Here is a 13055-nt window from a genome sequence, read left to right on the forward strand (position 1 = left end):
AGAAAGGGACACAGTATTCCTGCCTGAAGTACACAAGTGGGGGCTTCAAAGAGGAAAGAAAATGTCTTCCCTCAGAGGAGTGCACTAAAGCATGTCACCTTCAATCCATCAATTGACTTTCCCAGACTTGTTAGGGTGCCGTCACACAGCCTACCAGAAGCCAAAAAGAAATGGTGCACTAGCTACTTTCATGTCCATCCATTGACATGGTGTTCTTTCCAACAGCAAAGTTCAGATTCTCTCTTATTCTCTTCTGATCTTCCACCCTTTTCAGGCCTTGAGAACACTTCAGAACACGTAGTCCACCTGAAACTCTAAGTGTGTTTGGGCCTGGCCAGTACTAGGATGGGAGACCATCTAGGAAATACTGGGGTTGCAGCTGGAAGAGGTGCCGGTAAAGCAACCTGGGGGTGCTTACCATGAGGTCTCTGTGGAAATCTGTGCCCCAGTGCAGTGGAGGGGCCAGTGAACTGTAAATATTGGTGCTGTCCTTCGAATGAGTAGTAAACCCGAAGTCTTGACTCTCTGTGATCATAAAAGATACCTGGGCATCCTTCATAAAGAGCAGAGTGTATCCCGATGTCCTGGCTAAATTGCTTACCTCGGCCTGGCCATTCTCGCCCCTTGATTATCGCCCGTCTCTTACTGACCATCTCTCCCTGTCTCTCCTTTACCGCCTAATCGCTAATGTTTGGTCAGCATACTGATGCAAGAATGGCTGCCGTTGTAACATCTAGGTGGGTGCTACGCATTGGTGATGGCTGAAGTGACTCCCTACTGTCTATGTAAAGCACTTTACAAAAGTGCTATATAAATGTAATTGATTAATTAATTATTATTGATGACCTCTTTATCATTGCAGTGGCCCTGGATGTCACTACCTACATTTTGACAAAGGTGTGTGCACCACTGATGACTTTCTGGAAGGATGTCGGATATACAAACCCCTCAGTAACGACGTTAGTTTGTCATTTCTATTATTTGTTTCTGTCGCTACAGGACATCCTGCCTCTTATTTACTGAAATATAAACTTTGATTTTTCAGAGCGCATGCTGGATGGAAGCGAATGGTGCAGTGGCCATGACTTGGTTAAGTGGGGAGATTTTTGGTCCAGAGAGCCGCTGTTTTTTCGCCAATCTTTCCCGTAAGGTAAGAGTTCCTGCTGTTCCTGTTGTATGACACGCTACACGAGGCATTAAAGTGCGACTTACACTCGGTCATGGATGTAATAGAACTGTGGGGATTGGACTTTAAAATTGATTTACATTAATCTCAGATCACTATTTCTCACCGTGCACAATGAACATGGACATGGGGATGGGGGCACCAATTATCATTTAGGGAATACTCGAGAATTAACGGGTTTACGGACATTTCGCCCCTCACATTTTGCCCCCACTACATTTCTCCCCCACCCCAGTAACTTCTAATACCCACACCCAGGCGTTTTGAGTGTTGGAAGTTTCTAGAAAGAATAAAGTGAATAATCGTTCTCAGTGTTCAAAACTGACTTTCCTAATTTAAACATTTTTGTAGCAAAATGATAAAGTTAGCAATAGTGCATCACTTAAATGAAATGCTCTGTAAACATATATAAATTTATATTTCGATTAAACGAATCCAAACGATTTTACAAAAATTAGTATCACATGCCATGGCAAAAAAACAAACGTGAAATAGAATTATGTACTAAATTAATATCTTTGTGATTTTAATGTTCACAAAAAATAATTTCTGTTATGTTGCAGAGGCACATGCCAATGTCACGGCATTGCAAAAAATAACACTTTCAGTGAGAACGTAATACATGATGCGGTGAGTGGTGACGCAACAATTTTGATAATTGCACTGTCTGCGAGGTGTTGATGGTTCTTCAACACGGCCACGTACCACCGATAATCAGGCGGCGAAAACCGTAAACGCACGTCTTGAAACGGCCGTAGTGCTGGCAAAAAAAAAGCGTAAAATCTAGGACAATATTATATCACATAACACGGATTAAATTTTAAGTACAATGCTCACCTTTTATGGAGGCAATCACGCATACTATTTTCAGTGGAACACGTTGATCTGTGAGTCATATAAGAACACTACCTGAGTGAACTTTTTTATATTCAATGTTGGGTAAGGTTTATTAAATTTTTAATTGCAATTATAGATATGTTCATAAATACCGGGGCAAAATATAGTTGTGGCGAAATGTTGGGGGGGGGGGGGGTGAAAATTACCAGGAGCGAAATGTGGTGGGCAACTTATCTGGACACTGAATTAAGGGGACACCAACTGGGTTGCTTCTTTTAACTGGTAATGAAAATCAACAATGTGCGCTTGGAGTACCAAATGAAGGGCTTCAGTCAGCCTTGACAGTATAAAGCAACATAACGGGAGCTCGCTGTCCGCATCGGATACTGCTTTAAAATGCTATACCACCTTCCTGGATCAGCCCGCTTTTATGTCATCCATGCATAAAGGCTTCATGGGGCATGGTGGATGGGGCTAGGGGGGTCCTCCTTGGGTGGCATCTCTGAGCTATGGGACGAACAGCACTGCCCCCCCTTGTCCCAGAGAGGTATGGCTTATGACATCAGAGCATGGAAGGAGCGTGTGGTCCTGGTATAGGAGAGCAAACAATCATTCAAGGCCCAAAGCCAGTGGCCTTCACAGGGAAGAAGATGGGGTGTCAGCACCAGCCCCTTAAATTGGCATACCACCTAGTGCACCACCTGTGTGAAGAGAGCGTGGATATACCTCAGGTGACTGTGTAGACCGTGGACAAGCTGAGTGCACGTCATCTGATTGTGGGTCAAATGGGACGCACGGTTAATAACTTAGTAGGGCGTGCAGTAGACTGTGAATAACGTGTAGTGAGAATGTTGTACGTGACGTGTTGTAATATATAATTGTGGGTATTTTTAGGGAGAATAGTGAGTATTGTTATTAATGTCCCTCTCTCTGTTGTCATATCCATTTAATTCTGCTCAGGGTTGCTGGGAACTGGTGTACATCTTGGCAGGAATCAGTGCTGGATGGGGTGCCAGTGAATCACAGGGGAATGTGAAAAATGTGAAGCAGACAGCGAATAATGAATAGCACCCTTGTGAAAGGTGCAGGGCCGGTTGTGCATTTTCAGACTGGAGGGAAGCCTGGGTGTACAGCATCTCTGGTGGCGAGCAGAGCTGGATGGACTGCTGAGGCAGATATGGGAATGTTTGGGGAAGAAAATCTATGAACAGGAGGGTGCAAATTACGAGCCGATCACTTTGTGTGCAGTCACTTACACGGTTTGTTATGACAGAGCTGTAATGACTGACGGTCAGTTGTCATTAAAAGATCACATTAAGCTTTATCACTCCTACAAACTGGTTGCTGGAGAAAACATGTGTCTACATTTACTATCATCTGGCCAAATGATTATTTATTACAACCACACTGTGCAGGTCCTCTGTCAAGAGAGGCAGGAGAGAAGATAAAGAAATGAATGACACCTTTACAGCCATTTTTATACGTAGTGGATAGATACCATTACTTATTATCTTATCTATGTCTATTCAACACATTATTGCTTCCTAGGAAACTTAATACATAACTCTGTCTAAGTGTCGTGTCCGATGCAGACGTTCCTGGTCTTGGTCTTCCATTTGTCTCTTTCTCTTGCCATACTAAAAATCTCATTGCAACTCCTGTTGTTCCTGAACTTTCCACCAATGGGGTTTCTCTGCTCATGTCCCAATTATTTTAGCCAGTAATACCTTCAACTCTGATGATGTGTCCCAGGTATGTTAATTGTCCATTAATTGCCCATCAACAACTTTTCCAGCAGTTTTCCGTCATAGCATTCATTTACATAATCTTAGCCAGTTGGAGGCAGTCGGCGGTGAGGCTCCCGTGAAGACGTCATCTAATGTCACATCCCCAATGACTGAGACCACCCAGTCTGCGAATGGCCAGGATAAAGTCAAACAGATTTGATTTTCTTGTTAGTCGGAGGAGCCGGCTGTGCATGCAGGGGAGCTGATAATCAATGAATGTTCATCAAGAAGTACAATGCATAGAAAGGAGCAATGAGTAAGAACAAATACGCATGTTTTGAACTTCACAAATAGAAGAGAAACTTGTCTGCCTGATGTCTCATGTTTTATGAAGGTAAACAGAAAGGAAATGAGAAAAAATGGGCCGAAAATGCAGCTGAATGGACCTCACAAATGGAAGAGAAGCTCGTCTGTCTGATGTCTCATATTTCACACACCATAACAGAATAGAAACGGGAAATGAAGGGCAGAGATTGCTGCTGAGCTCGCTGCAGCAATTAACCCAGCACACTGCGGCAGTTGCATCAGGCAGCATGCTATTGGCTGTCAAGAAAAGGGGCGGGCACGACCATGTTCTGAGATCAGCGCTCAGTCAGTAAATGTGACATGGGCTGCGATTTTCAGTCGTGTAAGATGACATGGTGCAGTGACGAGATCAGCGGCTGTGGTTGGCAAATCTGACATGCACACATGACAAAAAAGTCACGTAATGTGACATTGGCTTTAGCAAATTTCTTTTTACCTGTACTCTCCTTATAATTCTTAATTTTTTGCTTGATCTGGAAAGAGAAATGCTTAGCATTCTTCTAAAAGAGCACATCTCACAGCTCTCTAGTCCACCTTCCATTGTTTTGTTTGCAGTCCATGTTTCACAAAATTAAGAGAGGCCAAACTTAACACCTCATAATGTTCACCTTTCCTTTCATTGGTATGTGTTGGTATTTTAAGTGTGTGTTTTAACTCTTAAAAGCTGTTTTTGCCATAGCAGTCCTTCTCTTGATTTCGTGATCATTTTTTTTTTTTTTTAAATCTTGTTAATATGCCACACGGGTAACTAAAGTGATCCACTTGCTTGACATTTCTGGATTTTACTTTTACCTGGCATTCTGCCACTGCTTTCTCTTTTGTAAGCACCATACCAAACGTTTTCCAGCAATTCAATGTTAGCCCTTTTCTTCACTTAACTTTCAGCAGAAGAAATACATGAAATGCTAAATGTGAGAGTAGAAGACTGTGAAGGGAAGGACTAACATTGAATTGGAGTGAAACAGTTAGTTTGGTGCTTACAAAAGACGAATACATGAGGAATTAAGAAGGGCCATCTGAACTCGTATGACTGGATTTCTAGGATCTTGAAATTGTAGTTTGTGCCCTCTTGGTACTAGATACACCACTGCAGAAGATGAATTAAAGGAAAAGATAAGGTAAGGTAATAATATTACTAATGTATTATTAATATTACTAATGTACATATTGCATATACAGTGCATACAGAAAGTATTCATCCCTTTGAAAGTTACATTTAATTTGGCTTTTTTGACACTGATCAACAGAAAAAGACTTTAATGTCAGGGTAGAAACAAATAGGTGCAAAATTAATGACAAATATAAACCACAAAATAACTGATCACATAAATATTCACGCCTTTCAACTCCGTATATAGCAGAAGCCCCTTTGGCAGCCATAACAGCCTTCAGTCAGTGCACAGGCCTCTCTGACTCTCTCAGCTTTGCTCATCTTCACTCTGACGTTTTTCCCTGTTTTTATAAAACTGCCTCAGCTCTGTCAGGTGTCATGGACATGATGAGTGAGCAGCTTTTTCCAAGTCCAGCCACAAATTCTCCAGGATATTGAATTTGCTGTTTTTAACACGAGAATCCCTGAAGCCTACAAAAAATGTTGTAATGCCGGGCCACCTTAAATTCCTTTGCACCTTGTCATCAGCGTCATTGTCTTGAAAATGTGTCAATCAGCAAGCAGCCTGCTATCTCATTCCCACCAACGCAGCTCAAGTCGGACAAAAAGTTCTCCCAGCTCAAGTCTGTTTATATGGGTGTGAGGTGTCTGGAGTTGTATAGGGTAAATAATATATTGTGTGAGCTCGGTTCCGAACACCATCAGGCTAACACCAGCACTTTCCACAAAACACACGTTTATTATATACAAAATTTCACACAGCACACAGTGCTCCCAGCACCAATCACCCTCTCCACGGGTCTCTCTTCTGAATGTCCGTGGGCCGCCTTTCCTCTCCTCACGGGAGCTTCGTCCTGCTCCCACTCCCGACTCTAGCTTCCCGATTGTAGGGAGGTGTCCCCTTTTATTCCCACCTGGATGTGTTCCAGGTGCCTGATGACACTGTTCCGGCAGCACTTCCTGGTGTGGTGGAAGTGCTGCCCTTGCACCTGGAAGCACTCCGGGCATCGCTGGAAGGATCTTCCTTCACCTTCCCTGGTGTGGTGGAAGTGCATGTTTCCCGGGCTCTCTGAGGCTCGGGGCGCCCCCTGGCAGTGGCCACGGGCCCCAATGGGATTGAGCCTTGTTGCTCTTCTCCTGTGGTCCTCTCCTGATCCAGGGTGGTTGCCCCCTCGTGGCCTGGGGGATGTATAAACCACTTCCCAGTCTTTCCAGGCGTCCCGTCTGGGTCTGTCCCCCAGCCTCCTGTGACAATCGTTATTTGGAACACATTTCATGTGTGTTCCGTGTCTACAACGATCTATGTAAATGTAGGATGAAAGAAAATGTGAGGCAAGAAAAGTTGAAGATATGACTAAAACACAAACTTTTCTCATGCTATAGTACAAAATGTACACATGAAGTGTATAATGTGTGAAGACTGAAGTCCAAATATCAAATAAGCACTTTAACAAAAGGTTCAAGTATAACAAAACAAGTGCACTTTTATCTAAGAATATAACCAAAGAATAAGAAATCAGGTTAGTGTATGATGCTGACACATCCACTTGGCTGGTGCAGAGGTAAAAAACACTGTCTCATAATCAAGATTGTTGTGGGTTCGATTCCAGGTCCTTCCTGCATTTACCGTTTTGAGTAGTGAGCTGCTCTTATTGTTACTATTATATAATAACATACAGTTGATTTGAGTCTGTAACAGCCGGTGTAAATTTATTAGCATTTTTTTTTTCTATTATTCAGTTTTATTCTCTCAGTCACGTTCACGCTCCCCTCGATCTGACACTGTTAGTTTTCAAATAAAGATGTGCTATAACAGAAGTGAACTTGGATGAGGGTTCTACGTCAGAGAAAGCAAACAGAAGCATCCCCCACCCCTCACAATAAACGTCCACTCACATATAAGAACAACGCAGCTGCACCAGGCGTAAAGGCGAAAGATGGCACCGTTTGGATGCAGCAACAGGTCAGGCATCATCCTGCCAGTCAGTCTGCCCCACACCTGTCCTTCAACAAAGCAGCACGGCTTACAGAGCTCATCAACGTATCGTACAAAGTCCGGTTTGTGATTATGTTTTGTGATGGTCTTTATATAAAAAATGTAAATGTTACTTATATAAAAGTCAGATTGAATGTTATTTACCTTGATTTATTTACGTATCTTCCTACAGCGTAAAGTCACAAGTAAACTGTAGAGCTTCCTGTGTTTGATCGACACGGGCACACTGACACAGTACATGTGCGATGTTTTTAGTGAGTTCTTTTTAATGTTCTTTTGTTTTTATCGTGTAGGTTAAGGAGCATTTAGAGATTACAATCCGCTGAAACCCCAGTCCAGTGATCTCCATTGCACCAGTTCTGTGACTTCTAAAACCAATTGACTGCACCAGTGAGGATTCAGGGGTGTCATATTAAAGGGGGTGAATACTTAGATGGTCAGTTATTCTGTAATTAATTTAGATGGCTTTGTAGAGATCTGTTTTCACTTTTGCACCAATGAGGCTTTTTCTGTTGTTCAATGTAAAAAAGATTCAGTGTTGTATAACGAGAAACTTCCAAGTGGGGTGAAGACATGTTCAGGCCTTATACTGCACATTAATAAACCCATTTGCTGTTACAAAATGGCCTACCCAGTCTGTTCGCTGCTGTGACGAGGGCTCTGCTGCTTCTTTCCGTAGTCACACTTCATCACAATGTTCTCACATGTTCTCATGCAGAACTCCACCTCACAGAATGAGACGGCGCTCAGCCTCACCGGGAGCTGTTATCTGCACAGATGTACCGGAGAGAATGCCTTCCAGGTGAAGGTTCTGGGGTCAGACTGGCTGAACTGCACGGCTGGAGAAGCAATTCAGGTAAAAAGATGAGGGGGGCGAGAAGAAAGATCAGGAGAGGCTGGAAGTGCTTGTGAAACTCCCACTGTGAGAGGCGCTATACACAAAATAACACCTGAGTGATCTTATAAATTGAACTCTAAAAACGTAGCTCATGGAAATCACATAATGACAGTTCATACCATGGGGTTTTATATCTGCTCTGTTTAAACAGCCTTTGTGTGTGTGTTGGGATTTCTCAGGGACTCTGTGCCCCCTGATCTTTAGCCTTCCTGTCAGTTTTTGTTTCTCTTTTCTATTCTTGTACACACTTTTGTTGAATTGAAGCCTCTCAAGTTTTGCTTGTTGCTGAGCCTCCAGGTTTGACTTCCTAACTGCCGTAATATGGACATATGGATTGTCTTCACTTCTGATTTTGTTTCTCTATCTTCACCCTTCATAGGTACCAGGATACACAGGGGTCTTGTTCTGTCCAGATGGCCGCCTATGTGGCCCTACAAGAGGTCTTCTTGCTCCTTTCGTGCAAGCCACAACTGTCAGCTCTGTCACCAGTCCCACATCCACTACAGGGGCGTCTGCCATGGTGATGTCCTCTTCTGTTGAGGTTGTGTTCATGGTCATGGAGAAGACCTCTGAGGTATCTACAACAACATGGTCACAGTATGCCAATCTGCCAGTGGAGGCCATGATAAATGCCACTGGACTTGACCGGTGAGTCCACCTGATCCTGACCTACTAGGCCTCGTCTCACATACTGTAGGTGTCACCCTATTCACATCCAGCCTCATATCTGTCCTTTCTGTCCTCCAGGTGCCACTTTCAAAATGTTTTGCTTCGTGACCCCTTACACCTGACCCTGGATCTGGTGTGGCAGTCACCCGAGTGCAGGACCATGTCCCTCGCCGATGTGTACCAAACGCTGTGGTCATCAGTCCAGCAAAGACAAATCTCCTACTGGCTGCAGGGGACCAACTACATTGCCTATGAAGTCAAGTAAGTGTCTTCTTTGTACCTCCTGAGAATACCCCAAAATTGCCCAAGCAGATTTTCCTCACTTGTCTTATTGCATCTGCTTCAGATCTTTTAAAAAGAGTGCACATCAGTGTGTCCATTCACGTCACGTTTTTCATTGTCTGTCTCTGCAGGTTGCTGAGCTCATCTGTTGGTTCTCCTGATATCTCTGCCCTGCCTGGGGCAGCCAACTCCTCTACAGAGAGGGCGATGTCTCCAGTGGCTGTTGCCACCCTGTGCGGCGGCCTAGGGATGGTATTGGCGTTCTCCTTGGTTTGTGTTGGCCTCACTCTGCTCTACAAGAGGAAGCGTCTGGCCAGGATTCGGGTTCACCACCAGAGCTGAAGCAGTGGGTCCTATGAGCGCTGCCATGCTTCTCTACAGATGGCATCAATAGTGGCTGAGCTGAACGGAAAGCCTGGGCTGGGAAATGAAGAGAACCTCATAGGAGGCTGTTATATCTGCTGAAGAGGCACGATCAAGCCAAGCCACGTGTGGAAAGAGAGAGTGGAATCTATTCAGAAGAATGCACCGGACTGGTGGTCCTCCTTTTGTGAAAGACCCTGGGGTACTTCTAGTAGATCTTTTAATATCATTTTTGTAAATGACTCACAGGAAACTCCATGAGCGACCACCACCAGGCGGCACTATGTGGTGCTCAGTCCCAGTGAACATCAATATTTAAGATGGTACCTTCCTAGATTAACAAGGAATGTTTCAATTTCCGAATTGTTTACATTTATTTATTTATTTATAACTGGAGGACAGGCAGATGAAATGACATGCTCAGGGTCACACAAGGAATGACAGTGACCTGGCAAACTTGTGGTTTCAAGTCTGGTGCCACACTGCCCACCCTTTCTAGTGCATGCCAGGGTGTAAGTCCAAACACGGAATCAAAATTCAATGCGATATTGACAATAATTTAATTCTAAATATTGTTTTTACTGAAGTTTTACAGTAGAAGTGTAAGTTTAAAAGTATTTGCGTGTTAATTTCAAAGCTAAACAGAACGAAAACGTATAACGCAAAGAGTACCTCTAACACAACATGAAACAAAATTTTCTTTCAATTTATTACGTTTTACTATTTTTTAATTTGGTTAATTACTCACTGTAATGTAAAATATTTAGTTCTATTATGCATATGTAACCATTCCCATGAAAATAACAATCTGTTTAAATTGTACATCCACCTCCTCATACGCGAGCGGCAGAGCCGCAAAGTGGCTAGCGTGTAGTGCCCGTCCAGGGGTTGGCAAGCAGAAGGCAGAGCCCCTTAGTTTTTTTTATAATTTTGTGTTTTCAGTAGATTGACAAATCAAAGGTGGCACACATGCCAATGACTGACTGGCATCCCTGTCCAGGGTTGGTTGGTTCCACTTGATGGTTTCAAAATATGTGTCAGTGTCCAGTAGCCCAGTATTGAGGGTTCTGAAAATGAAAAGATGGACACACATTGGACACACAACCACATAAAATGGAAGCTAAAACACCCCACTTTAGCGTTGTGCCCCCAGACTTCATCATTATTACTGGTCATTTTCAGTTCAAAGCATTGGATGGCCCTTGAAAAGAGAAACTGAACCGCCACCGCTCCCCCTGTAAGTGAAAATGGACACAAGATGGCGCTGCCTGCTTCAGTTCAACTGGTGTTAGCCGTGCTCCTCTTTGATTAATTTTTACATTTTTTCGTTGGTTGATTTAGTTTTTCACATTGTATGTATACCCACCGCTGGTTTGTGTCAGGACAGACATTCAACTGTAAAAATCATTCTGAATCCTATTAGTGATGGATACTTCAGAAGTCGACGCCAAAATAGTGACCCAATAAAAAATGGGAATAGCTAAGGAGGAAGAAGTATTCAAAACCACTGATAAGCTCCTCAAAATGGAAACAGAAATGGTAACGGAAAAGTCTAATATTTCTCATTTATAGACAGACTTTTGTGCACACCTGCTGATTTTTATCATCTGTTTTCATTTTACCTCCAGGAGCTCTAGAGGACAACACAGAAGACACACTTTTGCTGTGGTTTTTTTTTTCACCGTATTTCAACACTAGGGGGCGCACTCCACCTCCAGCGCCCTCTTTATTTGCTCTGGTTAGTTGTTATACTGTTAAAAATGTATGTGAATATCCCTTTTTTTTAAGGAGTAAGACTACAATTTGGAAACGAAAACCCTGCGGGAGAAACATCTGGACAGCAGGTGGCGCCGTGTGGCACTTGTGAGCACTCTGAACTATTTCCTCCATTTTAGTTTTACAATCAGGGACACAAATTGATCCTTCAAAACAAAAGACACACCACAGAGTTGTTGGAACAAACTAGTGAGAGTTATCTGAAGCAGGATCTGGAGGAGACATTGGGACAGTTTAGCTGTTAGCTAATGAAGCCTGATGGACTAAATGGTCTCCTGTCATTTGTCAAATTTCTTATGTTGTTATGCAGGTGAACACATTTGATAAGTTCGCACTGGAGACACCGTCTAATCCCATCTCTCCAATTTTTAAAAAATGCTTTTTAAAAAACATTTGAGCCCAGAACATCAATAAAAATGAAGCTGATCTCTCCTCCAGTAAGTGGAATTTGACCCCAGGGAGGGCTCTCCATTCTCACAGATTATCCATCCAAATGGGGTCCCACGAGCAGGGTCTGTCACAGAACCACTGAGTCTGGGGCTTCGAGAAGCCCCTCTGGACTGAATCATGGAAACCAAATTTAGTTGGTTGCTGCGTATTATGAAGTCGCATCACCTTGGGACTGCCTTGGTGTCAAGTGGCAGTTGGGTTTTTAAGAAGCAAGGACAATGAAATGCCACGAGCAGTAATTTTTTTGTTTGAAATGTATTTTATTGATCTTGCAACAAGGGATTTTGTTATTGTACAGAACTATGCCTTAAATAGCTTATTAAATCTTAAAAAGTCATCCTCAAGGACACCCAAAGTCCAAAAAAAACTTGGAGGCCTGTGGTGTTGCTCTGCTTTCATGGTTCTCAGCTGCAGATGTGGATGTGACCTGACTCTCGGATGCTGATGGCTCATTACCTACAATGTTATGTCAATTCTTCAGCCGAATTCTGATTTGTGATGTGCTGGAAGGCTTAACGTGTATCCATTCAGAAAGCTTGCATTTATACAGCAGGCCTCACTTTTGATGACTTTCATGTGACGATTATAAGGAAGGGCTTCACTGACCACAGTTAGAACATTAGAACAACTGGGACAAGTGAGGGCCATCCAGCCCAACAAAGCTCGCCGGTCCTCTCCGCTGAATTCTTACAAAATAACATCAACTGTCCACCACACTACTTGGTCGCTTATTCCAAGTGTTTATGGCTCTCTGTGTGAAGAAAAACTTCCTAATGTTTGTGTGAAATTTACCCTTAATAAGTTACAACTGTGTCTCCGTGTTCTTAATGAACTCATTTTAAAGTCACAGTCTCGATCCACTGCACTAATTCCCTTCATAATTTTAAACACTTCAATCAGGTCACCTCTTAATCTTCTTTTGCTTAGACTGAAAATGTTCAAACTCATCAATCTTTCCTTACAGCTCCTACCTGTTAGCCCTGGAATCAGCCTAGTCGCTCTTCTCTGGACCTTCTCTACCGCTGCTATGTCCTTTTTGTAGCCTGGAGACCGAAACTGCACACAGTACTCCAGATGAGGCCTCACCAGTGTGTCATAAAGCTTGAGCAGAACCTCCTGTGACTTGTACTCCACACATCAGGGCGCTACAGTATATAACCTAATGTTCTGTTGAGCTCCTTGATCACTTCTGTACACTGTCTTGATGTAGGCAGTGATGAGTCCACTGTGGCTGCTTGGTCCTCCTCATATGGGAAATTTTTAGCCCACAATTGGATGGACATATCAGCGTGGTGGCCTTGAGCAGTTAATAAGCCATTTATGGGGTGTATCTCGCAATCTTCCACTAAAACGGCCTGGAAGTGTCACTATGGGGTGTATCTCGCAATCTTCCA

The 13055-nt window shown here is 43.2% G+C and overlaps 1 protein-coding gene across 1 annotated transcript in view; it reads left to right on the forward strand.

The window, feature by feature from the left end:
- Positions 1 to 9810, forward strand: part of LOC114645254 (ciliated left-right organizer metallopeptidase) — a 31689-nt gene extending 21879 nt beyond the window's left edge. Inside the window, exons 11-16 of the mRNA XM_028793127.2 lie at positions 863 to 959; positions 1046 to 1150; positions 7942 to 8079; positions 8501 to 8769; positions 8869 to 9051; positions 9204 to 9810. Of these exons, the coding sequence (XP_028648960.2) occupies positions 863 to 959; positions 1046 to 1150; positions 7942 to 8079; positions 8501 to 8769; positions 8869 to 9051; positions 9204 to 9414 (1003 nt within the window). The 3' untranslated portion in view covers positions 9415 to 9810. The remainder of the gene's footprint in view (positions 1 to 862; positions 960 to 1045; positions 1151 to 7941; positions 8080 to 8500; positions 8770 to 8868; positions 9052 to 9203) is intronic.
- Positions 9811 to 13055: the final 3245 nt, after the last annotated feature.

The sequence above is a fragment of the Erpetoichthys calabaricus genome, chromosome 2 (genome assembly GCF_900747795.2).
Source record: "Erpetoichthys calabaricus chromosome 2, fErpCal1.3, whole genome shotgun sequence".
In the NCBI taxonomy this organism is placed as follows: domain Eukaryota; kingdom Metazoa; phylum Chordata; class Cladistia; order Polypteriformes; family Polypteridae; genus Erpetoichthys; species Erpetoichthys calabaricus.